Source organism: Lemur catta, chromosome 15, assembly GCF_020740605.2.
Source record: "Lemur catta isolate mLemCat1 chromosome 15, mLemCat1.pri, whole genome shotgun sequence".
Classification (NCBI taxonomy): domain Eukaryota; kingdom Metazoa; phylum Chordata; class Mammalia; order Primates; family Lemuridae; genus Lemur; species Lemur catta.
In genome coordinates, this window is record NC_059142.1 from 18,061,089 (window position 1) to 18,088,622 (window position 27,534).

The 27,534-nt window shown below is 44.8% G+C and overlaps 1 protein-coding gene across 1 annotated transcript; it reads left to right on the forward strand.

Annotated features, from left to right (window-relative positions):
- The first annotated feature begins 600 nt into the window (after positions 1-600).
- On the forward strand, positions 601-25,823 carry SLC6A4 (solute carrier family 6 member 4). Its single transcript, XM_045525289.1, has 14 exons — positions 601-1,959; positions 2,709-3,160; positions 5,340-5,474; positions 5,940-6,159; positions 7,024-7,162; positions 7,751-7,885; positions 8,324-8,427; positions 10,510-10,637; positions 11,672-11,784; positions 12,409-12,540; positions 13,583-13,682; positions 15,385-15,485; positions 19,100-19,267; positions 23,837-25,823. Exons 2-14 carry the CDS (start codon positions 2,818-2,820, stop codon positions 23,909-23,911), a joined length of 1,893 nt encoding a protein of 630 aa, XP_045381245.1. The 5' UTR covers positions 601-1,959; positions 2,709-2,817; the 3' UTR covers positions 23,912-25,823.
- The last annotated feature ends 1,711 nt before the right edge of the window (positions 25,824-27,534 follow it).

Consider the following 27,534-nt stretch of genomic DNA (forward strand, 5'->3'; position numbering starts at 1 on the left):
CTGGGGAGAGGCAACCTGAAGTCATGAGTCGCCTGACGGATGCTCCAGGTTTTCTCACACTTGGGCCATTTCCACCTGTTGATAAAAAAAACTTAAAAATTAAAAAAATTAAAAAGTACTAGGGCTATTTTAGGAGAAAAGACCTTTGCAATGGCTCAGAACAAAAATAAAGAATAGTGTATCATTCTTTCAGCAGCTGCCATGGTTGCCAGGAAATCAAGATCAGATGCCTTGGGGGCTGAATCCCTGAGGACCCCAGAGAACACACATTGCTCCCCAAAAATCTGCTGACCCCCACACAGTTTCCATCCTCTCTGCAGGATGCCCCAAGGGAGAAAGTAAATGAAATGCAGAACAAGTCATTTGGCTCCTGAGGCAGGAGGGTAACAAGTCACTGCTGGGGCTGCTGCTTCTGAGGTGGACCTCATTTCCCTTCTACAGACCCTCCAGGCCTGGGAGACAGGCCAGGGAAAGGGTAGGGGACGCAGTTTGAGCTTCGGTTTCAGTGAGAGGACAGTGGAGGTACTGAAGATGGGAAGAAGCTCCCACAGAAAGCTTGGCAGGGGAGGGCGGGAGGAGGGGAAGGGGCGGTTCTGTCAGTGGCGTGCCCTGTGGCCACACTCAGGAAAGCTCTGGATCCTACCATTTGGTCTTCAAGTTCCTCCTTGTTTAATGTGGAAAATGTCATCGATAAAAGCCAGAGGGAAGTAGGGAGGCCTTCCCAGACAACACAACCAGAGCCCACCAAGTTCAGATTTAATTCAGCTGTGTGTTTAAATATAATCTATTGACATCTCATCATCTCTCTCAAAAATAAAATCCCCTGGCCTGAGAAATGCTTACTTCTGGTGCATGAGAGGATGTGTGGTTATTTAAAAAGTCTATCCTGTCTAGTTGAGGTGCCAGGGAAAGGGGGAGCAGGGAGAGGCTGGACAGCAGCATACGAGGTGAGTAGAATGAGGTTTTATCGAGATCACTTGGTAGAGATTCAGAAATTCATAGTCTTCTTGTGAGTGGTGTTTGCCTCCTTGAGCCTGGGGCAGGGAGGGGCATGGGTAGGGTAGAGCCCGGGACACCCACCCCCTTGCACATACACACTCTAGCTACATAGAGCTGATTTATCTCTTGTTGCTGTAGCTATTTTTGGCAATAATCAATTCCCTTAAAATTTTTATTTTCTACTTTAAAGAAAAAAAGAATACAGTGAACAGAAAACTCTAATTACTTATATCCCCTGGTGTTCATGTCTAATCCTTGCCAATATTTATATCCATAGTCATCAGTGTGAAGCTACTACTTTGTGTTCTAATTTTTCGCTGTTTTTGTCTTCACATATGTATATAGTTAAGTTATAGTCACTGAAAACACCAGATAGGAGGGAGACATACCTTTCTATTTTCATCATTGATAGCTACCAATTCCTAGCCTCCCTCCTGTTGCAGGTTTTGGAGGGTTAGCCTCAGATCTCTGCAGGTGTGAATGGTCCACCCTTGGCCATCTTTTCCTAGAAAGGTAGAATGTGATCTTAGCTAATCAAAACCATGTTTCAACTCCCAAACTGTTTCAAGAGTTTGAAAAGCTCAGGGCCAAAAGAAACAAAGCAAACTGGAAGGTCTTGGCTTCTTATAACTTTTATAACAGGACATAAGTTTAAAGTCCAAAAGGGCTCAGATTTCTACCCCATGTTTGACGTCTCACACGTTAATCCAGAGAAGAGCCAAGTGGACTTCCCTGTACCCCGGCCCACAGCAGCGAGATGAAGGTGCAGCAGCCCCGGCTCAGCCCTCCCCACCGAGGTGCGTGGGGACAGAGACACACACCACAGCAGCATCAGTAACCTGCGGTTTCTTCCCCCTTCCACCTCTCCTGGATGCAAGGTGACCCTGCCTGCCCACTGTTGCCAAATAACAAGTGACTGAGCCACAGGAGTTGCTGGGGAAGTGGCAAGAAGAACGAATGGTGAGCAGCAGTGCCATTTAAGGCCCAGTCGGACTTGCAGAGGCATAATGGGAACGCAGAAAGGCCAAGTGCAGATGGAGTAGACACAGCTGGAGGCAGTTAGAATCCGCCCAAAGCTTCCCAGACCTGGGTTAAAGGAAAAGTGATAAAGTCCACAGCTAAGGAGCCAGGAGTGCCTCACAAAGGGTGGCTTTTTTCACTTCTCACCTTTGCTCTTTTCCTTTTAAAATCACATATACCGTTTATATAAGATATAACTTTAGGTGTTCAGCTTAAATGATGAGGAGGACTATTCCTACCTGCTTACTTACAGGCAGAAACTGCTGCTTTATTTGTTGTTTTCCCAGCATAACATCCAGGACGAAGTGAGGCCTCTGTGAAGCTTTGGGGTGAGCCTCTTCTTACGTTCCTCTGAGTTACTGGCAAACTACAGGGTGCGATCTGGTCCCTCAAAGTGAAATAAGTGCTTTGTTCTTAAATAGAGCCTGTGTAAAACCTTGGTGATTTGCGGTCTATTTTTGTTTATTTTGTTGTTTCCTTTTCAGATTACTTGTGATTTGACACCCTGTATAGGTCGAAAACTTAGTTTCCTTTGCTGACTCTCATATAGCAGACAGGATGTCTCGCATTTATAACATACGCTTTGTAATCCCATTAACTGGTGTAGTTTAATTAAGATGTGTGAGGAATTCATACCACAGACAAGTAAATGCCTAATTTTATTCTCTCTCGGTGTGCCTTTCCAACAGAGCTCTCAACCCCATCGATATAAAGCTGTGAGGTGATCCGCAAACCCAGGCACCAAGAACTCAGTTCCAGTCCTTGGCAGATGGGCATCGGTACCATTTACTAACCAAGATGGAAACCACGCCCTTAAATTCTCAGAAGGAGGTCTCAGCCTGTAAGGACGGAGAAGATTGTCAGGAAAACGGAGTTCTACAGAAGGGTGTCCCTGCCCCAGGAGATAAAGCAGAGTCCGGCCAAATATCCAATGGGTACTCAGCGGTTCCGAGCCCTGGTGCAGGGGATGACATGCAGCACTCCATCCCGGCTGCCACCACCACCCTAGTGGCTGAGGTCCACCAAGGAGAGCGGGAGACCTGGGGCAAAAAGGTGGATTTCCTCCTTTCAGTCATTGGCTACGCTGTGGACCTGGGCAACGTCTGGCGCTTTCCCTACATATGTTACCAGAACGGAGGGGGTCAGTATCACAGCCATGAGCGGAGGCTCTGACCCAGGGGTGGGCTGTAGATCCTCTTGAGAGGCCAGAGGATAGATCATGTCCTTTCTGTCTTAACTGATATGAGTCTGGGAACAAGATGGCTTAGACTTTCAGGTTAGTCTAAAAGACAAATTTCCAGGAAGTCAAAAGCTTAAGTCAGCAAAATCTGACCTCGCAGATGTTCAGCATCTTTCATGCTTCATTTGTTGAAGGGCCTCCTTCGCATCCTGTGTTATCCGAGCTCTGTCCTCCACCAGCCAGAAGGGAGGGAATGGCCATCAGCACTGTGCTGGGTTCCTTCATCCTGCTGGCAGGTTCCCCTCGGAAGAGTCCAGTGGGTTAGATCTGCATAAGGAAAAATTGAGGGGTGGCTCCAGGGTCCCAGACCCTTCTGGGCCTTTGGACCTGTGTGAGGTCAGAGAAAGGCATCAATGAAAGTCCATAGTCTTAAGTTACCAGTCTGGGCATATTCCAAAGCTGGACCCAGCCATAGCATGACATTAATGCCAAGCCCAAACCAGGCACAGGTATACCTTATATCTCTTACAAGAGTGTTAGATATTTAAGGCTAGAGACCTTGTTCCTTCTTGTACCCCTAAAGCTGCTAGAGTAGTTAACTTGTAGATTATCAAAAATAGTAGCTGACTGAAGCATGAACATGGGAACCTGGGGAGAGTGGAGCAGGGGAGAGCAGGGAGTAGGTATGGGGCCTCCATGTTGACATTGGACTTGTTATCAGAATAGGGAAAGGACAAGGAAAGGGTGTCAAATTAGTCAATATTTATTTTGATGGGAGTTTTGGCAACCAATTTGGGAGGGCAGCTAGAAGGAAATTTTGGGATAATCCATTTTTGTCACCTTCACCCTCACTTCTGTGGCCAGACACAAATTTGCCTGGATTTACTGCTCGTAAGGACTTCTGTCCATGTGGCTGCAAAGACAGTTCCCGGGGTCACCCAGGAAGCTCACAGCTTCCTGCCTGGGAGGAGCAGAAGTCATAATCACCTTATCTCCAGGCAGAGAGGACTAACCTTCAGCCTGAGTGCTCATATAAGGGGCGGGGTCACCAGTGAGGTTTTCCTTACGCTCATTCCAAAGTGTAAAGCCATCAAGCAAAAACCCTTTGGACAAAGCCCACCATGAAAACACAACATGGTTTTTATTCTCAAGCAGGTTTATCCAGTGTGATTATAAGTTATGTAGACCTTTCTGAGTTGTACTGATTTCAGATTTCTAGGTTCAAAGCATTTTACGGGAGGGAAAGTCATCAGGGAAAATCACAGCTGACTCACCCTTTGGGCTAAAACTCAGGTTGCAGGTGGGCATTCCCCAACCTGGCATTTCCAAACTCAGCATCAGCCACAAGATCCACGAGACGCCAGCATGTCCAGTTATGCAGCAGCTCCGTGCTTTCTTGTTCCGTGAAAAACTACCCTTTTCTGCCACCTCTGCAAAGGTAGCTTGTGAGGGATCATTCTGGCTCAATGGAATTATGGAAATATAGTCAAATGTCAATAATCAAGCGTCCGGAGTCATACCAATGAACAAAGATAGTAATTCAGTGACTCCAAGATGGTTGCAGCTCTTGTTACAGATTGTCATACCTGATCTGTTCCAAGGGTCCCAAATACTAGTTGCATGAGAATTGCCCAGGGAGACTAAAACATTTTGTGTTGCACCCACACCTGGAGATTCTGCATGAGAAGGTCTGGGGTGGACCCAGGAATCCAGGTGTCCGTTTTTAAGCTCATCAAGTGATTACGATGCATGGCTGGGTTTGGGAACCTCAGCTCTCCTCAACCCTGTCATGTTACAGGGAGGACTTTGGGGCTCAGAGAGGGGAAGTGGCCAGGGTTCTCTAGGCAGTCAGAAGTAGAAGTGGGCTTAGTGTCTGTTCTGTTCACTCCCAAACCTAGCTTTCTTTACATTTATTCTATTGGTCTCTTCTCCAAAACCTTGTTTTAGCTGTGGAGCTCTGTCTACTACTACTTCTGGCAAAGACTAAAACCAGGGGAGCACGGTGTGAGGTCACTCAGCACAGGGTGGCTTTGTGATGCTTGCATGTCAGATGGCTATGTGATTCTCGGCATGACAGATCAGCTGGGCTGTCCTGGGATAGCTGTGGGCAGGGAGTGACATTGTCTTTCATCTGCTTCAGGGGCGTTCCTCCTCCCCTACACCATCATGGCCATTTTTGGGGGGATCCCGCTCTTTTACATGGAGCTTGCGCTGGGGCAGTACCATCGAAATGGATGCATTTCAATTTGGAGGAAAATCTGCCCAATTTTTAAAGGTAACTCAAGGTTTAGGGTGGGTGGGTGAGTGGGGCCTCCAAGGAAGTGGTGATTTCCATGAACGGGTGGGAGCTGGGGACCTTCTTTGGGAAATCAGTAAGGCCTTCGGCATCCCTGGAAGATAACTTGGGTAATTAAGTTTTTGACTACTCAAATAGTGTGAAATTGTTCAAGGAAAACAGAATAAAGGGCAATTAAAATAAACTAAATTTAAAAATTTTAAAGCATTAACAGCACACATACATATCTTCTAAAACATGTAACCTTACAAATCCATATGAGTAATTTGCTGCATTGCTGCTTTTTCCAACATCTCCCAGAGTCCTTGGGGAATGACATGGATGGCAGCACCCACCCTTCCCTTTCCCCTGGGCTGCGGGACTCTCCAACACCCTGTTTCAGCCTTTCATTGTTGGGCTACCCTGTAAACTTGGCCTCTCTCCCCTGTCTCACCCACTGCCCAGGGATCGGCTATACCATTTGCATCATTGCCTTTTACATTGCCTCCTACTACAACACCATCATGGCCTGGGCACTGTACTACCTCTTCTCCTCCTTCACGGACCAGCTGCCCTGGACCAGCTGCAAGAACTCCTGGAACACTGGCAACTGCACCAACTACTTCTCTGAGGGCAACATCACCTGGACACTCCATTCCACGTCCCCTGCTGAAGAGTTTTACACGTAAGTGCATGTAAGTGAGGGGGTGGTCTGTTAGCGGCAGCCACACCCCTGGAGTTTGGCTTTGTAGGAAGAAGGCAGGAGCCAAGAGCTCTTCACCCTTCTCCTGGCAGATTTCTGAGAGATGAAGCTATCAGGGTTGGGGGAGCAAATGTGAGCGACAGAGCGGCAGGGCCAGAAGCTCTACCTCAAGGGCTCCATAATCTGGCCCTTGCGCACCTCCCCACCTCCTTTCTGATGTGCCAAGCTGGATTGTCCCAGCTTGCCCAAGCAGATCCCTGCATTCACATTCCAAAACTATTTCCCTGCATCAAAACCGCCCTTCTTCTTGGGTCTGCGTCTCAGCCAACTACTATGGAAGCAAAGGATCCCACTACTTCAATAGTTCAGAACTGTTCAAATAATATCTGGTTTAATGTGTTGACTTCTTAAGTAGAATCTACCTTTTGGAAGAAGATGCTTGTAGAAGGTAGTATTTTTTAATGCTGGAACTTCAGGCAATGACAGCCCAAAGAGCGAGCTACTTTGAGGTAGGGGAGGGGGCCCACTCCCCACACATATACATCCTCATGTACCCAAAAGCCAGTCATCTTGGTCAAAGGGATTCAGGTCCCAGCCAGCAAAGGGGAGACCAGGAAGTCTGCCTTTGGGCTGAGAACTCCTCCCAGGGGCTGCAGACTGAATGTGCATCTTACTCCTTTAAGATGGGCAGGGCCAATCCCAGCTCTTCCTGGGGCTCAGTGGCCACTTGGTCCTTGCAGGGCCGTGTCCATTTCCCCCTGGGCTCCCTTCTAGAGGTATCACAGATTGTGTGCCCAGATCACTGTCCAGACCCTCTCACGGGCCTTTCTTTCTCCTGTACCCCAGGCGCCATGTCCTGCAGATCCACCGGTCCAAGGGACTCCAGGACCTGGGGGGCATCAGCTGGCAGCTTGCCCTCTGCATCATGCTGATCTTCACTATTATCTACTTCAGCATCTGGAAAGGTGTCAAAACATCTGGCAAGGTGAGGAGGACTCTGGCCGCTGATCCAGACCTGCCAAAGTGCCTACAGAGTCTCAGACGTAGAACCCCGTAGCCTGGACAGCTATTGGTCAGGGGACAGTCATTGTTTCCTTCAGCGCCAAACACATTCCATGATGCTCAATCTCTCTCTTCACTAAATCTGTTAGAAATGGGCCAGTCTCAAGAACCACTATATGATTTTGTATTTTGAAATTCCTTTAACCCACTGGTAGTATCACAATTAGTAATAGTGGCAATAATTACTGGAAACCCATCATGGACCATGTTGAGTGCTTTAGATACACAGGCCAACTCTGTTGTTTCCTGCTAGCTATTTCCCCATTCTACAGATGCAGAACAGGCTTCGAGGTTAGTATTGGCCAAGCTGAATCAGATCCCTATCCATCTGATTCTGACGGCTGTGATCTTTCTGCCACACCACCGTGTCTACTAAAATGACAGAAAAAAGGTGGATCTCCTTTCTCGAGGCCTTCAAGAATAAAAGACACTGATGTCCACCCATCTCCCTCCCCTGCCCCTTCGGGAACAGCATAGTGATAACCTGTGTTCCTGCTCTCCTTCCTTACAGGTGGTGTGGGTGACAGCCACCTTCCCTTACATCATCCTTTCTGTCCTGCTGGTGAGGGGGGCCACCCTACCGGGAGCCTGGAGGGGTGTTCTCTTCTACTTGAAACCCAACTGGCAGAAACTCCTGGAGACAGGGGTAAGATGGGGGAAATGGTATGCACCTGTCATTTTACTAAATGAAGCTAGTCCTCCTCTGAATAGGATGATAGGGACAACTGAAATTTGCTTTCAGTGTGCGAGTCTGAAATGATGTTTAAAACCAGAACTATTAACTGTTGGCACCAGGCAAAATAAAAATTCAATAAATAAATAAATACATAAATAAATAAACCCAGAACTACAAGCACAAAAAGCACAGTTGAGGCCACTGGCTGGGTTTATGCTTAAATGATAGGAAGAGAAATCACATTTGTTTGCACTTGATATGTGGCCATTCCTGGAATGTGCCTTACAGGCTGGTCTCCCACCTCTGTGCCAAGTCACATGAAGGCACGAGAAGCGCTGGCCCCACGGGTGCCCAGTGTCAGCCTGGGTCTCACCCCCCTGCCTTGCCCTTATCCCTGCTGTGTTCCAGGTATGGGTGGACGCTGCTGCTCAGATCTTCTTCTCTCTTGGTCCGGGCTTTGGGGTCCTACTGGCTTTTGCTAGCTACAACAAATTCCACAACAACTGTTACCAGTGAGTATCTGGGCCCTCAAGCAAAGCTTGAAGGTGGGGTAAGCGAAAGTTAGCTAGTCTGGAGGAAGGTGATTGAACTGATGGCCTCAAACTTGACCAGGTTCGGGCCATGATGACACTACCCCTTGCGGGTACTGCAGGTCCCTGACCAATTCACCCATGGCCAGAGCACCCAGCCAGACTGTAACTTCACTTGGGCCACTCAGAGGTTGTGAGAGTCCCTGTATATAGAAAAAGTAATAATTAAAAAATTCTGAGTCTGGGCACAGTGGCTCATGCCAGTAATTTGCACTATGGGAGGCTGAGGTGGGAGGACTGATTGAGGTCAGGGGTTCGAGACTAGACTGAGCAAGAGTGAGACCCTGTCTTTACAAAAAATAGAAAAATTAGCGGAGTATGCTGGCACGCACCTGTAGTCCCAGCTACTCAGGAGGCTGAGGCAGGAGGATCATCTGAGCCCAGGAGTTTGAGGTTGCAGTGAGCTACAACGATGCCACTGCACTCCAGTGTGGGGAGATGGAGGAGACCCTGGCTCAAAAAAAAAAAAAGAAATTCCAAAGCAGGTTTATAAAAATTGTAACATACAATTAAAGAGTTAGTTTTAAATAGTTAATATGTTTAACAACAAAGATTGTAATGTGACCATTTGTTTTTTGTATGTATACACAAAAAAGTAAAATGATTGAATTATTTTGATTAATATAAAATGCCACAATTTTTTTCCTTACTAAAATTCACTTCAGAAATTTTAACAAAACTGGTAGTGTTGTACCAATTATGATTTAAATATCACTCGTCATCTTTAGACTTCTAATATTCTGTCACAGATAGCAGTGTCCAGCAATCTATTTATGCTATTCATAATTGTAGAATTTATTTTTTATTTTATTTTTTATTTATTTATTTATTTTGAGACAGAGTCTCGCTCTGTTGCCCGGGCTAGAGTGAGTGCCGTGGCGTCAGCCTAGCTCACAGCAACCTCAAACTCCTGGGCTTAAGCAATCCTCCTGCCTCAGCCTCCCGAGTAGCTGGGACTACAGGCATGCGCCACCATGCCCGGCTAATTTTTTCTATGTATATTTTTTTAGTTGCTTGGATAATTTCTTTCTATTTTTAGTAGAGACGGGGGTCTCGCTCTTGCTCAGGCTGGTCTCAAACTCCTGACCTTGAGCGATCCACCTGCCTCGGCCTCCCAGAGTGCTAGGATTACAGGCGTGAGCCACTGCGCCCGGCCTATAATTGTAGAATTTATTTTTTAAAGGTGGGGGTTGATTCACTTGTACCCCAAGCAATGTGGCCTTGCAATGGGACACCAACATGAAGTTGTATGATGAAGTTCTTTAAAAAGTGTCAGGGTATCTCTGTGGCAGTCTTTTGACTTTATTTGAAGATAATGTCAAAGTCTAAATATGAGGACTTCACAAATGTGAAGCCAAGGCCTTGTCCTAGCCCCCATTCTAACCTGAGCCCTGCTCCTGAGCTAGGCCTATTTGAAATGGAGAGGTCTGTGTTGTGCTGTTTCACAACAGGTTCACCTTTTAAAACACCGCTTAGGCTGGGCACGATGGCTCATGCCTGTAATCCGAGCACTTTGGGGGGCTGAGGCAGGAAGATGGCTTGAGGCCAAAAATTCAAGATCAGCCGGGGCAACATAGTGAGACCCTGTCTCTACAAAAAAATAGAAAAATTAGCTGGGTGTGGTGGTGTGCACCTGTAGTTCCAGCTACTTGGGAGGCTGAGGTGGGAGGATTGCTTGAGTCCAGGAGTTCAAGGCTGCAGTGAGCTATGATGGCACTACTGCACTCCAGCCTGGGTGACAGAGTGAGACCCTGTCTCCAAAAAAAAAAAAAAAAATTCCTGACCTGCTATTCTCACTATTCTCCCCACACCGTATGTGGTAATCATAGCAGTTTGTGCTTCCAGCCTGGGAGGTGTGCTCTAGAAGGGGAAGGGACACCGGACAGCTCAGCCTGATGGCCCTTGCCACAGCTGGCCTGTCTCCAGCAGGACAGGCACACAGACAGATGCTCCTTAGACTCCCGACCTTAGAACTGCCTCAGACCCTTGGGTTTCCCACTCCAGAGATGCCCTGGTGACCAGTGTGGTGAACTGCATGACAAGCTTCGTTTCGGGATTTGTCATCTTCACGGTGCTGGGGTACATGGCTGAGATGAGGAACGAAGATGTGTCTGAGGTGGCCAAAGATGCAGGTAAGACCTTAGGTTCTGTTTAGGTCCCCTGCTCCTACTGAATTGCTTGGCTTTAAATCTTTACAAATATATAACTTCTGAATTATTTCCAAATGCTGCTTTAAATTTTTCAAAGATTTGAGAGAAACTTAATGCCTTGGAGATCTCAAACCTTTCCATGCGTGCAGGCCACGTGGGGATGGGGCAGGTCCCTTGGTGCCCAGGAGTGGGGGCTTCAAAAACCTTCAGGCTTGAAAATATGACTCGGATGATAGCAGTAAAACCAGTAGGTTTGGGACCTGTCATGGTCTTGAGATAGCTACAAGTCTGGTAAGCAAATAATTATTCTTAGAACCACTCCTTGCAGAAAAATAAAATGCAGCCAACGTGGCTACTCCACTGTGAGATTTTCATGGGGTAAGAAAAGAGCAACAGAGGTTGGATTGGATCTAGAGGATGGATGCCAGGGCTTTCTTGCTAACATACGGTGTCTCTGGCCTGATGCAGAGCCTTGACCAAGCCTGTACCCCAAATGAGGGTACTCTTAGCTAGCCCATGAGAGGTTGAAGATGTGTCCCTCATACTATCAACAGGGACTTTAAAATAGCAGGAGGTCTTTATTCCAAGGTCTCTGTGACTCTGCTGAAATCAATTTAATACTTCCTGCTGGTCTGGAGCTAAAGAGGGGACTAAATGCTGTGGAACTTTAGAAATATCAATCCTGGTCCTGAAAAAGCCACTGAATTGTTATAGAGTGGAAACTCTTATGCTTGTGTGCAGCTTTGCTAGTCTTGGGGGTCTCTGGTCTGTTTCCATCTCCCACATTAATTGACGGCACACACTTTTCAAGATGGACACTCCCTGGCCACCAGGATGTCGGGTGGCCAGGTGTGAGGGTGTGGAGTGTGAGGAAGCACAGGGCGCGTGTCAAGGCCTGACTCACGTGTAAGGCCCTGCAATAAGAATTGAAATTGTTGTGGCTGAGTTTTCCTCTGTGACATCTCTGTAGGACAGGTCTCAGCAACCACCTCCTTTTTTCTCCCCCTCTGTCTCAGGCCCCAGCCTCCTCTTCATCACATATGCGGAAGCTATAGCCAACATGCCAGCATCCACGTTCTTTGCCATCATCTTCTTCCTGATGTTAATCACACTGGGCTTGGACAGCACAGTGAGTGAATGGGGAGGGAAGGTGGGCTCTGGGAGGATGAAGAGGAGAGGTGAGGAGGAGGAGGTGGTGGTGGTGGCAGCTATACTCCTTCCCTCCCATCCTGGCCATCTCTGGTGCTCCCCAGCCCCTGGTTCACTCCTCAGTGATGGCACTTACCACCCTCTAGTACTGTAGTCATTAATGGGATAATGTGGGTAATGTGCTGGCACCAGCCAAGGACTCAGCACATGTGAACTGTCATTATTGTGCACTGCCCCTTGCCCAGATGATGGCACCTAAAGGTCAGGCCGAGGTCCTTGTGTCTCTGCCCTGCCTAGCATTCAGCTCAGCAGCTTGCACTTGGCCTTTCTGGTGCAAAGTTTCCCCAAAAGACCTCACATATTGAAGTTCTGCCCATAGGTTATATTTTCTTTCCTCAGTGTCCTTAGTGAAGGGTTCTAAATGACAGTGTGAAACAGGGAAATATACTTCTAGATGCTTTCATGGTCTAGTTGAGTCAGGAGAACTGGTCATGATGTGCTTGACTAGTCACTCAGCAATCTTACCCCTCCCTCCTGTTCACTGTCCTGAAGTCCACTCTTGTCCCAAAGCCTCCACTGTGACCGTTGTGCATGTACCTCTCAGTTTGCAGGCTTAGAGGGCGTGATCACGGCTGTGTTGGATGAATTCCCACATATCTGGGCCAAACGCCGGGAGTGGTTTGTACTCGCTGTGGTCATTACCTGCTTCTTCGGATCCCTGATCACCCTGACTTTTGTGAGTACCATGCCCCTCAGCTTTGAGTTGGCCTCCCTTAGGGCAATAGAACGCTATGTGAGGCTGTCCCTTTCCTTCCATCCCACATGGTGGCCTGGCTTTGGGGCCAAAGGAAGGGGGGGTTGTTACTCCCATTAAAAAGTTTGTCATCAAGGAGAAGAAAGTTGTTTCTGGCAGCACGTGTTTGGGAATCTGTGCAAGGTATCTGGAGGCTCTAGGATTTTACAGCAGATCCAACTAGATTTCAAGCTTGGCAAAATATCTGGAGAAAACTTAGGATTTTCTTTTCCAGTCTATTTCCACTCCTTAAGGGCTGCTTTCATGGGAATGTCACCTTGATATCCTGATATGCAGAACATCTGGAGGCTGGCATCTCATGTATGTAATGCCACTCTGTCTCCTCCAGAACTTGCAATGCTAAAGAAGTCAGACCCTTACTGGTGATTTTTTTTTGGCAGCTGAAATACTGTAAAGCCTGCATCAGATAGTATCCACAGGCACCCTAGGCTGTGTCCTCCTGACTCAAGGCAGATTTTTCAGATATGCATCTTCAAGCAGTGACCCCAATGGCCTTGGAGCTTCAGAGAGGGGGTGGAGTGGGGCTGAGTGGAACCCAAAGGAGTCGAGTTAGGACAGATGGCAATTGTGACCAAGGTCCTCGATGTATCTGGTGTCACAGACCTTCCCAGATTCAGTCTCTAGAGGTGGAGGTTCTCTAGGAACACAAGAGGTGTTCAGTAAGTTGAAGAAAGTTGAAAATAGATTCAGAGGCCCTTTGGAATTTGTCTCTTAAAATTTAGTGGGGAGAGGAAACAAGTAAGAAGGATGTGTTCCATAGGACAGGAAGAGGTGTCCTACAGGGTGAGTACCTGGCCCACATTGCAAAGGCCAGTTCAAGAGGCAGGCTCTGGGGTCCTTATAGTAGGTCCAAGGTGGGAATTTTCCAGACATATTCTACATTAAGAAGCTTCTGCAGGCCTGTGTAGTAAGCAGAGGCAGCGCCTCAGAGTGCCCTTAACCCGGCTCACACTTTCATTTCCAGGGCGGGGCCTACGTGGTGAAGCTGCTGGAGGAGTATGCCACAGGGCCTGCCGTGCTTACTGTCGTACTTATAGAAGCCGTTGCTGTGTCTTGGTTCTATGGTAAGATGCCTCCTTCAGCCCCGCTGGGATCCTTCCTACACGACCCAGCCAGCACAAGACAGAAGGGCTGATTTCATCAAAGAGAGGCAGGGAGGGGGCAGTTTACAGGTATGACCTCCTTATGGTTCTGTAAAATAATCTCAGCCGCGTGCCTTCTTCAGAAATAGGTCATTTCCTCTGCACTTGCACTCTGTACAACCGATTGCCCATTCTCTTGGGAGGACATTTTTTTTCCTTCCAAGTTTGAATGTTTACCCAGTGGAGACAGGCTACAGCAGTTCCATGTAGCTCATCCACGGTAGTTAAGATCCCAATGGGCTCTAAGAATTGAACAGACAACACAGAATTAGTGCACAGCGAATGCATTTGCAGAATGTACAACATACTACTGTTAAATGGAGTGGCCCCAGATTTAAATTTCTCAAGGAAGAGCTCCTTCCAGAGCCCGCAGACACAGCTTAGGAGCTTATCCTCTAGGGAAGAGGCAAGAATGCTCTTATTTGTGCTATTTGCCTTGGTAAAGTCCCCAGTTCATTCCCCTCCGGTCCTGGGATGGAATTTGATATGGGCAAAACCACCAGGGGTGCAGGGAGTGAGCTAACGGTCCATTGGCAGAGACCCCGAGAGCCCCTGGGTGGGGATGGGGAAGGCACAGTCAATTGAAAAGAAAACGCCAGGTTCAGAGATGCCTCTCTTTTAAATCAAGAAGTGATTATTTCATTCTAAAAATATATTTATTGGCGGGGTGCGGTGGCTCATGTCTGTAATCCCAGCACTTTGGGAGGCTGAGGTGGAAGGATCGCTTGAGCCCAGGAGTTCAAGGCTGCAGTGAGCTATAGTCACACCACTGTGCTCCAGCCTGGGCAACAGAGCAAGACCCCATTTCTTTAAAAAAAAGTATCTATTTTCTTACTATGATAATAAACCACTTTAGAATGGTAGTCATGATGAAGGGGAGGGCACATTTGAGTTGCATAGGGGCCCAGTTTTTTTAAAAGAAGAAATCCTCCCCACCTCATTGGCAATTCAGAGGACAAAGTTCAAAGTGTGTTAACTGCTATAGACCTGTCCTGGCAACTGCTGGGAGCTCCGAGGGAAGCAACCACCCAGCACCTCCCCTTTCTCAATTTCTCACCCGTTGGTGGGAGTTCTCAGTTCTCACTTCCATACCAGTTACTTTTTATAGAAGAACCTTGATCTTGATCTGGCATATGAATGGGCAATATTGTGGTTAAAATTTCCTCTGGAACGTTTCCAGCATAACGGTCAAAGTCAGTCTCTGTCAGGCGGGTTCACCATTCCTAGACAGAATTCTACTTTCTTTTCTATAACAATAAAATCAAATTTACACTAATATCTTAGAAAGGCAGTGTGGCACCAAGAGGGGATGTTAGGTCTCTTCCCAGTGTCCATCAATCTCCCCACTCTATGTAGAAAGAGCTTTGTTTGCTTGCTATAAAAATACAACTTCGTGACAAGTCCCCCAGTCCCACTTTCAGACAATATTGGTGTCCTTGAGCTCCTCCCATGGAGAAATTCCAGAGCTGGAAGTTTGTTCTGGGTGGGAATTGCAGCTCCCTTCCTCCCTGTCATTCCCAGTGCTGATCCCAGTGACCCTGACTCACCCTGAGAATCAGGCAATAGGACAGTCCATGTGCTCTCTCAGCCAGTTTCTTTCTCTTCCTCTTCTGGGTGACTTTAGGCATCACTCAGTTCTGCAGTGACGTGAAGGAAATGCTTGGCTTCAGCCCTGGATGGTTTTGGAGGATCTGCTGGGTAGCCATCAGCCCTGTGTTTCTCCTGGTGAGTTGTCATTTCCCTTCTTGCTCCAGGAAAAGACACTTATAAAAAAATAAATTGTATTTAAGTATAACATATACAGAAAAGCATGCAAATCCTAAGTGTACATCTCAAAAATATTTTATAAGTTGAGCACACCTATGTAGCCAAAACCAAAGCAAGAGACAAAAGCATGACGCGCATTTCAGCAGCCCCTCTCATGCCCTCTCCCAGCCTCTCTGCCCACCGTGGTCCCCCACTCTTCTGAATTCTAACACCCTAGAGCAGTCTGGGCTTCAGTCACTTTAGCATCCCACTCCCCTGCTCAACGACAATGACAAATACCATTCATTGAGCACTAAGTGCCAGGCCAGACTTTGGGTTAAACTTACACCCATTGCTGTTTCAATCCTCATGATAATCCTATGAAGTAGTTATAGTTCCGGTACTCCCATTTGACATCTCAGGAAATTGAGACTTAGCAACATTAAGTGAAGGGGTCCAAAGTCACATAATAAGTAGGACTGTTCAAGAGCAGGGAAGGGTTTACTGTGCTGCTCATGAAGGCCCTGGAAGGGGTCTTAGTAATTTTGTATTTATAACTTGACATGCATTTTCTTAAAGAGGCCCCACACAAAGATCCTCAAACATAGATCTGAGTCAAAAGTAAAATACCTTTATTGCTGAAGGACCTGGGAAGGAAAACAGCCAAGCTCCAAGGTTGTCCGTTTGTGGAGAGGTGCTCGGTATTCCCTTCACCTTTGCTTCATGTGCCCGTTTCCTTCCTGGTGTCCTCCTGAAGGGACATGTTTGCCTGAGGTGGGTGACACCCCGCTGGCCCCCCAAGTGCACTCAGGTGGCCTGGGGTAAACCCACACCTCACACACCAACAGGGATTACTCTTCAGTTCTTTCATTTATCTGTAACTATTTTGGGAGCTTTTTGATCTTTTAGAACCAGAAAAGTTGTTAGACTGTTCCTTCAATCTATCTCCAGCTTATTTGGAGGATCTGGGCCATGCCATTTTGTCTTAGGACACCTCTTTGGCATGTAGCTGTCCCTTCCCCCCTTTCAAAACAGCCCTTTTTGTATTCTGTGTTTTGACTTTCTTGGGGCAGCCCTTTATTTTTGGTACCTTTTTTGTGCCCACACCTCTCAACATTAACTTACGTATGAGGGACAGCGTGCTCATTCTTGCCTCTGTGACACTGCAAGTCTCTCTGCCTCCCTGATTTCCATTTCTCTGGACCCTGGAGGTTTCCAAAATCAAAGCCAATGTTTGCTTTAAGCAGCAAATATTCCCAGCGCACACTGGCTCTGGTGAGAGTCTGGGCTCCTTTACCCTATCAGTGCATGATGCTTTTAGGTAAATTTAAAACATATTTATTTTTTAACCCAGAAGTCTTGGTTGTTTTCTGGGGAGAGGATTGGTCAGAATCACCCAGCCCACCATCACCAGAAGCAGAACTCCTGCCATAAGTGGGTTATTAATTTATATCATTACCAGTGCTTCTCCATAATCTACTTTAAGTCCTTTCATTTGTTTTTCAAAGGAAGGAGAGCCATTGGATTAATTCCTCGAGGGCAGAAACATGTTTGTTTGCTTGCTTACCTTCATGTTCCCCACAGAGTGAGAAAATAATGTCAGGGCTGAGACTTGGGAGAAGCAACTGAGACATTCACCATGGTGTAAAATTTAAGGGGCACCAAAAAACTCAGTACTCAAGATAATATTTAAATGTAATATTTTTAAAAATAAAAATTAATGCAAAAAGGTTCAGGATGAACAAAATATCAACATTTTAAATAAACACAGGATCCGACCCTGTACTTGTATGGTTTACCTCACTCACTTTACACGAGTCTGTAGTCTGGTGCTATCAAATCTTATGTTTTAAAATTTGCACTAAAATATTATTTAACTTGATTATTGAAATTTTGCCCTCTCCCCCACCTTAAACAACTAAGCCTTATATGCCTCACCCTAGTCCTGGCCCTGAGGCTTTGGGAATGTTCTTTCCTGTGGATTTCTGGTTATGGGGTTGGGCAAGCTCTTGGTGCACAGTCAATGAGTTTCTCTGCCCAGCAAAACCCATGTGCAGATAGATTCGGGCCCAGGCACATTACTCATAATCCCCATGATGTTTGCTTTACTCACCTCCTCCAAAGGCAAGTGCTCTAGTGCCCAATTAAGAAGAGGCAAATCTGTCTTCCACTTCTAGGTTACTTAACAGATCCCCTGCTCTGGGCTTTTTAAGGTTGCTTTAGGTAAACAACAAGTAGCTTACTAAAAATATTCTTTTTCACTGAAGCCAAGTTACAATAAAAGAAAATGTTGTGTATGAGCAGGGATGGGCTGGGGCGTGTGAGGGGCTTTCTGAAGTGGCACTTGCCGCAACAGGCAGCCCTCCCTGGCTGAGTTGATTCCACATACCTGCCATTGAGGCGGGACAAGCTGCATGGCAGGGAGGGCTCCTGACCAGACCCTCTCCTTCCCTGTCCCAAAAGGATCTTCTTTAGCAGCCGGGTCTGGGGAGGAGAAGAGCAGGTCAGGAGAAGGGTTTGTGATTGACAGGGCTTCTGTTTTGAAGCCTTCCTCCTGGACTTAGGATAACACTGCTCGGAAGATGGATGTGTGTTTAACCATTTCCCATTTTACTACCTGCAGACAAAGAAAAAAAAAAGATATAAATAGATGTTTAACCACACAAATAATTTACATTACTGTCTTTATGACTATGAAATAATAAAATAAAATTAAATCAAGAGCAATAACAATTTCAGCACAGTGGTTACTAGGCAAAAACTGATATTTACGCTCTCTGGAAACCAAACTGAAATAAGAAAACTCATAAGCTGGGTGTCAGAAGGACACCATGGAATTTTTCTTGGTTAAAATTTTCACAGAATTTTCAAGTGAAAAGTGTATTATGCTGCTTGTTTCCTTCCATAATGCCTTTCATTACAAGGACGGTGGCAGGCAGTCATTCTTTGCTGGGATGCCTCCTGGCAGAGCCGTCCTTGTTGAAACCCCAGGCTATGGAGCTTAATTCGGAAAGCAGAGAGCTTGAGAAAAGGGAAGAAGGAACACATACCCAGAGGCCTGAGTCCTCTCCAGGTCTCGAGAACCTTATTATCTTTTCTGGACACAAGGCACCTTTCATCTGACCCAAAACCATCACAGCTGAGAAATGCATGGAAACGAAAACAAAGCAGAGAGAAATATGAAGCCTTAGGTCTGGAGGGGCTGTGGAGAGGTCACCAGTTTATTCCTCTGCTTTCTGACAAGACCAGGCCCAGACCACTCTAAGTGGATGCCAATCTCTTGCACGGAAGGGGGTGCAGTAACTCCCCTAACTGTAGGGGTAACCCTAGGGATGCTGTACTAGCCCCACTGTAGGGGTTGAGGTAGGGGATGGGGAGGAAACTCAGGAGAAGCACCTGGCTGTTTTACTCTTGCAGCCTGGGTACAGAAATGGATAATTTTGTGTGTCAGAGTTCAATCTAGGATAGAGCACATTCTGGGATTTCCCCCAAAGTATCTTAGCTTTAGCATTTGGTGTTTGTGATATTAGAGCTGTCTCTGTCTGCATGGATATTGTTAAGATTTTTAATGTTTCTTGGAATTTCTGTTTTAGTTCATCCTTTGCAGTTTTTTGATGAGCCCACCACAGCTACGACTTTTCCATTACAATTATCCCCACTGGACTGTCATCCTGGGGTACTGCATAGGAACTTCATCTTTCATCTGTATCCCCACATACATAACTTATCGGCTGATCATCACTCCAGGGACATTTAAGGAGGTATGTGCTAGTTAGTGTGTATGTGTGAACAGTGTGTGTATGTGGTATGTTCAGGCTGGTAATTGTTTTGGGAGAAAAGGATTCTTTTGTTATGCTCTATTCAAAAGAGGTAAGTTGACCACATGAAATTCGCCAGGAGGCTCTCAACCTTATATATTTATATACCTATACCATGGTGTAGACCTCTAATAGCTGCCACTGTTTCCTTAATGCATCTCCCAAAGCCTCAAATACAAGGGTGAAAGAATGAGCTGATCATCTGGGTGCCCCAAAGCCTTCAGCTTGGGCTGTGTATAGCTTTTCCTTATCAGACAACTACTTTGCCTCCTGCTTGGCCACTGGGAAGGAATGTGACATCTGTGTCATCTAGTGCAATACAAAAATTTTAAGTGGAGATGATGGTGGAGAATGTCCATGGTCATTTTTATAACAGCAATGTGACTACTATTTTGAAAACCATTTCAAAATAAGGATGTTGCAACAATATCATAGTTTTAGCTCAAAAATTGTTAACTAACAATATTATAGTTTTAGCTCAAGCCAATGGAGTAAGTTTTTTGCCGTGATAGCAAGATTCGTTTCAGAAATGAATGTGCTGTAAAAAATTTGATAACTGTACCTTACAATTTGTATAAGAGTACATACTTTTCAAAGCATCTGCATATGGATTATCTCATTTTGTTATCAAAATAGCTTGGGAGGTGGGTGGGCCAGTATTTCTTAGCAGATAAGAACACTGAGGCTGGGAATTATTCTGCTCAAAGTTTCCTTATTTCAGTGGCTTTCTAAAGACATACAGTACAGAGAGACTCAGAATCCAGGTCCTTCTGACTCCTGGTCCAGTGTTCTTTCCATTTTTATATTCAGCTTCCCTCTTGTCCTCAGGGTTAACAGTTTGCTAAAGTAGAAACTGGTGCTAGAGGTTAGGGAGAGATGAGTAGCCATTTTCCATCCCATGCTGCCAGAGTGAGTGGTTCAGCCACCAGGATTCTCAGCAGTGTAATACTTCACATGACCAGATTTAAAAATGCATCAGTTGTTACTTGTTTGTTATGTTTCTTGCCATAGTAAGAAAGGTGCTATGACAAAAGCCTGAGAAAGTGACCACTCACAAGTTCATAGCTGGTGATTTTGCAAGGGCCAAGCTCAAAGGTGAAGGGTGGTATTTGGGGAAAGCTAGTAGGGACTGTAATCTATGATGGCCTGAGAACTGAGGTGGGCTAGTCTGTGGGCTCTTGCAGTAAAACTCAGACATGAGACCACCACACTAATCTTCCTTAAACGTTTTATAAGAAATGAGAAGCAAGGGAACATGAGGCAATTAAACATTAGTTCTTACCTGGTTTCATTTCTGTTTCCAAACTGAAATACTGAATTATAGGTGAACAGAACTCTGCAGTTGCTAATTTCCTACACCCAAACCAGTCCTATCATGACCTCAATCCTCCCAAAGAGCCTTATACCCTGGTATTGTTTGTAATATACTCTAATACACTCTCAGTCCCAGAGTCATTGAATTCATTCCCTCAGGTTGTCCTTTATGGCAATTGTGATGATCTACAAGCTCTGTTGCTTCAAACCCAAAGGCCAAGGTCAGGGGTGGGAACTATTTAGGTTAATTAATGTCAGTATTCTTCAGTCACAGACTGCACCTCAAATTTTGGTCATCTTTCTTGAAAATTCCCGCAGTTGGTCACAAAGGAATGCCACCAAAGGTGTGTGAAGTAACAAAGCTTAGATCCATTAGCAGTAGACGTAAGACTAATTGTAGGGCCATCTTCATCATAGGTCATCAGATGGGGAACTGTGGGTTACCAGGAAGCAGTACGACACAGCCTGTCACAGGACTGAGAAAAAAGCCCTGGTCAGCTATGGCAGTCACTCATCTTCTCGGGGCCTCAGTTTCCTCATCTTTAAAATATACCCATTAGGCCAGGCACGGTGGCTCACGCCTGTAATCCTAGCACTCTGGGAGGCCAAGGCGGGAGGATCGCTCGAGGTCAGGAGTTCGAGACCAGCCTCAGCAAGAGCGAGACCCCCATCTCTACTAAAAAATAGAAAGAAATTAACCAGACAACTAAAAATATATAGAAAAAATTATCGGCCGGGCGCAGTGGCTCACGCCTGTAATCCTAGCACTCTGGGAGGCTGAGGCGGGCGGATTGTTTGAGCTCAGGAGTTCGAGACCAGCCTGAGCAAGAGCGAGACCCCATCTCTACTAAAAATAGAAAAGAAATTATACGGACAGCTAAAAACACAGACACACACACACACACATGTATATATATATATATAAAAAATTAGCCGGGCATGGTGGTACATGCCTGTAGTCCCAGCTACTCGGGAGGCTGAGGCAGGAGGATTGCTTGAGCCCAGGAGTTTGAGGTTGCTGTGAGCTAGGCTGATGCCACAGCACTCTAGCCCAGGCAACAGAGTGAGACTCTGTCTCCAAAAACAAAAAATAAAAAATAAAATAAAATATACTCATTAGACTATATTAACATTTCCCAAAGTGTGTTTTGAGGAGCAGTAGTTCTATGTGATCTCAATAGGTGTTAATGCTGGGGAAAAGATTATGTAATCAGATATTTTTTGGAGAATGCCAGATTAAGGCAAGTTAAATGGGTTCTTTACTACAGTATTTCTCAAAAAACTTTAATTTGCCCATGTGCATGCTTAATCATTGAGGAAGATAAAGCATGCCATGTTTTTTGCCAAATACCCCGAGGATCTAGAATTATTTATAGTTCTTAGTAAACACCAGACTTGATAATCTGTAATATTCCATGAGTGGAGAAGGTCTTATCTAAAATTTTGGTCTGGTTAAAAAAAAAAAAAGAGGCTAAGAGAAAGGTGAAGTTCTTAACTCTTTTGGACCCTGGCAACAAGGTTGGAGTTTATGGAGTGAGCCACCACTTACTGGTATAATTTGGAGGATATCACATGCCCCCGCAGCCTAGAAGTCTCAAGGTTGGAGTCATCCACTGGCTTAGGTCATTGTCATAGAAACTACTAAAATCTGCACAAAGGTACTGAAGACAGTCCTGATGAGTACACAGTTATGAAGATATCAACAGTGATCCAATGCCTAGATTAATGGGTTATCTATCATCTTACAGAAGGCCAGGGCCTGGCAAATTTTGAGAACAACAGTAATCTGGCAACTAGAATGCTGCCAAAACATGGGAAATCAAAGTGGGCCTGGCATTTTGGGCCATCAGCAGCCAGTGTGGGTAGGTTAGGGCACAAGAGCCAAGTGTTTTACTTTATGATGCTGTTCATTGCTGGTCTAGCCCCCACCACACACCTCAGTGATCTCTTCTGTCTCCGCACACCATAGCTACACTCAAGACTAGTTATAGTGTCTCTGTCTAGTTCCCAATTAGCAAGACATAATTCTGTTTAATCAGTTATAACTTGCATATTCATCTATGGGAATGGATGGTTTCTGAAATTGTGCATTCAGTGACTTGACAAGCCCCGGTAGCTGGTGAGCACTGCGACAACTCCTTTTTAGATGGAATTCTAGTGTGAGCATTCAGTACTCAGATACTGAAGTCACGAGGAACACAAAATATACAATTTTATGAGTTTCATTAACTATAGGACTGGAACTTTTTGAATTCCATAGTCCCTGCTCCTTAAAGAACAATAGAAAACAAAAGGTTGAAGGGGGCTCTTTACTTTTTCAATCCAAAATAAAAAGGACACTAGCAGAGCTGCACCTAAAGATCAATAAATCAAAAGATGCTCTCAGATCCAATTTTGCCTCCTTACCATACCTATAGACTTTTGGCCACCAAAAATTTTACTAAGCAACTTAATAAAGATTTTTCTAAGCCTCTGCAGTGCTGCTATTTTTTCCTTCTCCGCACCCCTGAGCTGCTTCATGTCACACTGATGCTAAGTTTTACAAGGCAGGTTGTATATTTCATACCCAAGCCCAAGCATATTTCAGACCTATCTTAACACTTCTGTGTACCTCAGTTGTTTCTATAGTAGAAATTCTCACTGTCCTCGTATTAGAAGTGATAATGTAAATGATTACAACTTTTAAAATCTAATTATGTGATAATTTCCACTCCTGTATGAACTAACCAGTACTGCCTTACATGTGGATTTGTTAAATCAGCAACATCTTGGCTGTTACCGTGGCCAATGGCACAAGGCACCTGTTTGAGGGCAGGGGTGCCCCAAATCCAGCACTCACTTTGCTCCCCAAGCCCTGTATGGCTGCAGAAGCCTCCTCTGTCCAGAGAAAGGGGTACCCTTTCCTAAGTCATTCAAAGGCATGTCATAGGATAGCAGAGGTTCTATTGAAGGCTCATCTTTTTCTCCCATTAGTGTTATGATTTTCTTAGCTTACAGGTGCTTATGGTTCCTAAACATATGACTTTGATCCATATTTGAGAACAGAGAATTCCTTTCTTAAGGAAAAGTCAATGAGACTATTCCAACTATTATATTTATCAAAATGCTATTTAAGCTTTGTTTTAATATTAATGTTGAAATATTTTTGCAAATTTATGAAATTACAAGAATGGTTATAACGTATTTTCTTCCCAACAGCGCATTATCAAAAGTATCACTCCAGAAACACCAACAGAAATTCCGTGTGGGGACATCCGCTTGAATGTTGTGTAACACACTTCAATGAGAGGCAAAAGGCTTCCCAACAACCTCTTCCTTCAGTTCTGACAAGTCATGCCTCGCCTCTCCCCTCTAAGTGAATGAGTTTCCAGCTAAGCCTGACAATGGAAGGGTCTTCTCCACAGATGCACAGTCCCAAGAAACTACGGTGCCCGAACTCATGGCCTCCAGCCACTCCTTTCCATGAAATCGCCTGGACATACTCCCACGTTAGACTGTGCCACAGCTGAACTGGCCTATTTTGGATGTGTGAGGGTGTGTGTGGAGGTGATAAAAACCACCCTATCATCAGTTAGGAGTAGGTTTAAAATCAAGTCTGTGAAAGTCTCCTGTATCATTTCTTGGTATCTGACATCTGTTTCTAAAGGTTTCACTGTTCATGGATGCATAAACCACGTAGGAGAAAACAGGGATGATGTCTTGCTAGCCATATATTTTTCGAGTAGCATAGAATTCTATAGCTGGAATCTACTAGAACCCTCTAACCTGTGTGCTGCTGTGGAGTCAGGAAAGGAAGATGTAAGAAGCTAAACTGAAAAATAACGTGTACATGTGAGCATATGTGTGTATATATTGCTGTTTCAGTGTATTCTTGTCTCTATGCCAATACGTTGGGCCCATTATAAACTATGAATTCCCTCTAATTTTTCTTACATTAACAAATTCTACCTACTCAAATGTGTATGTATGTTATTGTTTGAGGGATACAATTCCTACAACATGCTCTGCCACCTTTTCCTTTTCCAGTGACACTACTTTAGCCCACACACCTTCCTTTATGGGCCAGCCTTTGGCATTTGCTGCACTTCATTGCCATCTTCCTGTCTCTCTCTGTTAAACATTAAGGATAATGTTCCACAGGCCAATCTGGCCTATTTTGTTAGTCACTGTGGCTTGGCTGTAAACTACATCGAAGATGGATTTTGACATGTGCACCTTCAGTGTTCAGCTGGCCATCTGGTTTAAGCTCTGTCTACTTCAAACGACTGAGTTTGTTCTGGTTATTTTGCTTTGTAAAGGGAGGGTAAATCCGATTCTCACTTAGCCTGAGGTTATATAGCTCTGGCACCCTAACCTAAACCAAAGGCATCCTCAATCCATGAGCAATTGGAGAGTCTGGGTTAGCCTTAAAATGGACTTTCCCCTCTGCCTTGACCCTTGCCAGTGGTCATGATTGTGAGCCCCCCCAGATAATTTTCAAGACTGAGTCTACGTAAGGTCATTTGGGAAATGGTCAGCTAAGTGAATGAACTTTCATTCCATATAAAGCACCTAATACAGATAACTTGGCTTTTGGTGGCTTGTGACTCTCAGATACATAGGTAGAGAAGCAAATATTACCTTGTGGTGTGGGATTTCCTTATCAAAATCTTGACGGGAATAAAGCTTTATCAGTGACAAAAGGACTTACCCATCTGGCCTCGCATATCACTTCAGTTCTCCATATAAAGCAAATTTAATTCCAACAACCTTATAAAAAGAAGGTCCATATAGCAGAGGAATGGTTTTATCCAATTATGGATCTTCCTCCCTTGACTTCCTTGGCCATCTTCCTGATTCTCCCTACACCTTTCTATTTCTGATTCTTTGCTTTTCCTAGCAAGATATTTTCCTTATACGTAGATGTTAGCTGCTGAGAAGACTCCCAAGATGTTAGAGGAAAAGAAGGGAATGAAAAATGTCCTTTGCTGACCTACCTTCATTATCTTCACTCTTTCATCCCTTCCTGCTGCCTCGTTTCCCTTCTCTTTGCTCTCTAGCATGCTGAAAAGAGAGAAGATACGTTAGTGCCAGTGTATTCAGTGGTCAATAGCTTTGCAAATTTTAAGAACCTGCTTTGTAAAGATATCTAGATAGGGATTCTCCCCACCTCACACACACTTAGACACTGTCCAAAGATACCACTTTTTTTTTTTTTTTTTTTGAGACAGAGTGTCGCTTTGTTGCCCTGGCTAGAGTGAGTGCCGTGGCGTCAGCCTAGCTCACAGCAACCTCAAACTCCTGGGCTTAAGCGATCCTACTGCCTCAGCCTCCCTAGTAGCTGGGACTACAGGCATGAGCCACCATGCCCGGCTAATTTTTTTTCTATATATATTTTAGTTGGCCAGATAATTTCTTTCTATTTTTAGTAGAGACGAGGTCTCGCTCTTGCTCAGGCTGGTCTCGAACTCTCGACCTCGAGCGATCCACCTGCCTCGGCCTCCCAGAGTGCTAGGATTACAGGCGTGAGCCACCGCGCCCGGCCCAAAGATACCACTTTTTAAAAAAGCACGTTTTCAAATGGAATTAGAGTTTTGCCAGGCCAGGTACTAAGAAAATTATACAGGAGCTTTCAAACTTTTCAAACTTCATTAAGCTGGAAAAAAAAAATTACAACATCCTTGTTCTGCCTAGTATGCATTTATTTGACCCCTCTTTATCAATACTACTATGGATTTTTTAAGGAAAATCTAAGAGTAGGTAGATGGATTTTAAAATAGTCTTTTAAAGACCTTTTACATCTAATGTAGAACTTACATAAAAGTAAAAACTAAAAGTGGAATTGAATTGTAAAATTATTTAGGGCCTGAAGTTAATTTTTTTCTTGTAATTTTATCAGTAAGAAATACCCCACAAATAGGCAAGACACAAAACAAAGTCACAGAGGCAATTCAGTCATTAAAGGTTATTTTGTACACTGATATGCAATGAAGTCCAAAGAATTCATCTCCCAACTGTAATCTTACAAAGTGTTTAAAACTCATTCCACTTGTTGGATGGAATGCATATAACCTGTAACCCAAATTTACTACCCTGGCTGCCCCATCTGGAGATAGATGCGAAGACTGGCAAATCCAGACTCAATACAATAGCTCCAAAATCAAATAATGAAAAGTCAAATAATGAAATCACAAAATAAGGCAAAAAGTTATTCTGTGAGACGTCATCTCCTTGCCGTCCTCTTTTCACTAAGCTTTTTAATTTGGTGCTACCAATCTCAAAATTTAAGCATAAATATGAATTTCCATTTAACTACCCCCTTCCCTTAAAAGGGAGATTATTCTCTTGGAATTAGAATCATATTCTTGCTGACAAGTAGGAAAAACTGACCTGATATGTTTTACCTGTTGTATAATTGGAGTCCACTGTCAAAACAAATCTTAACACTCTGGAATGCAGTGGTTTAACTGTGCTGTTCTTATACATGTTAGACAATGCTTAACTACCCAATGGTACAAGCATGTCTCTTTACTCATAAATCAACACCTGGTGCTTAAGATAACAGAATTGTCCAGGATGGTTGTCTTCATTAAACACAACAGTAGGGCACTTCTCACCCCACTCCCACTTTTTATGTCTTTTTTGTCAGGGAAGGGTAGTGAAGAGAAGTAGTAGATTCCTCAGAGAAACTATGCCACAGCCTCTCATCCCCATAAATAATGTAAGAAAAGCAAAATAGTCCGAAGCTAAGTGGAAATATGTATATTTTAAAGTCATCACAGAGTTCACACATTGTCTTTTAAAACACAAGCAGAGTTATGTGAAGGGCTCTCAACTAGGAAGATTTAGAAAGTGCTTGCTTGAGAAGCATGCTAAAGAATGAAATTTATAAATTCAAATATGAAAAAAGGCCAAGA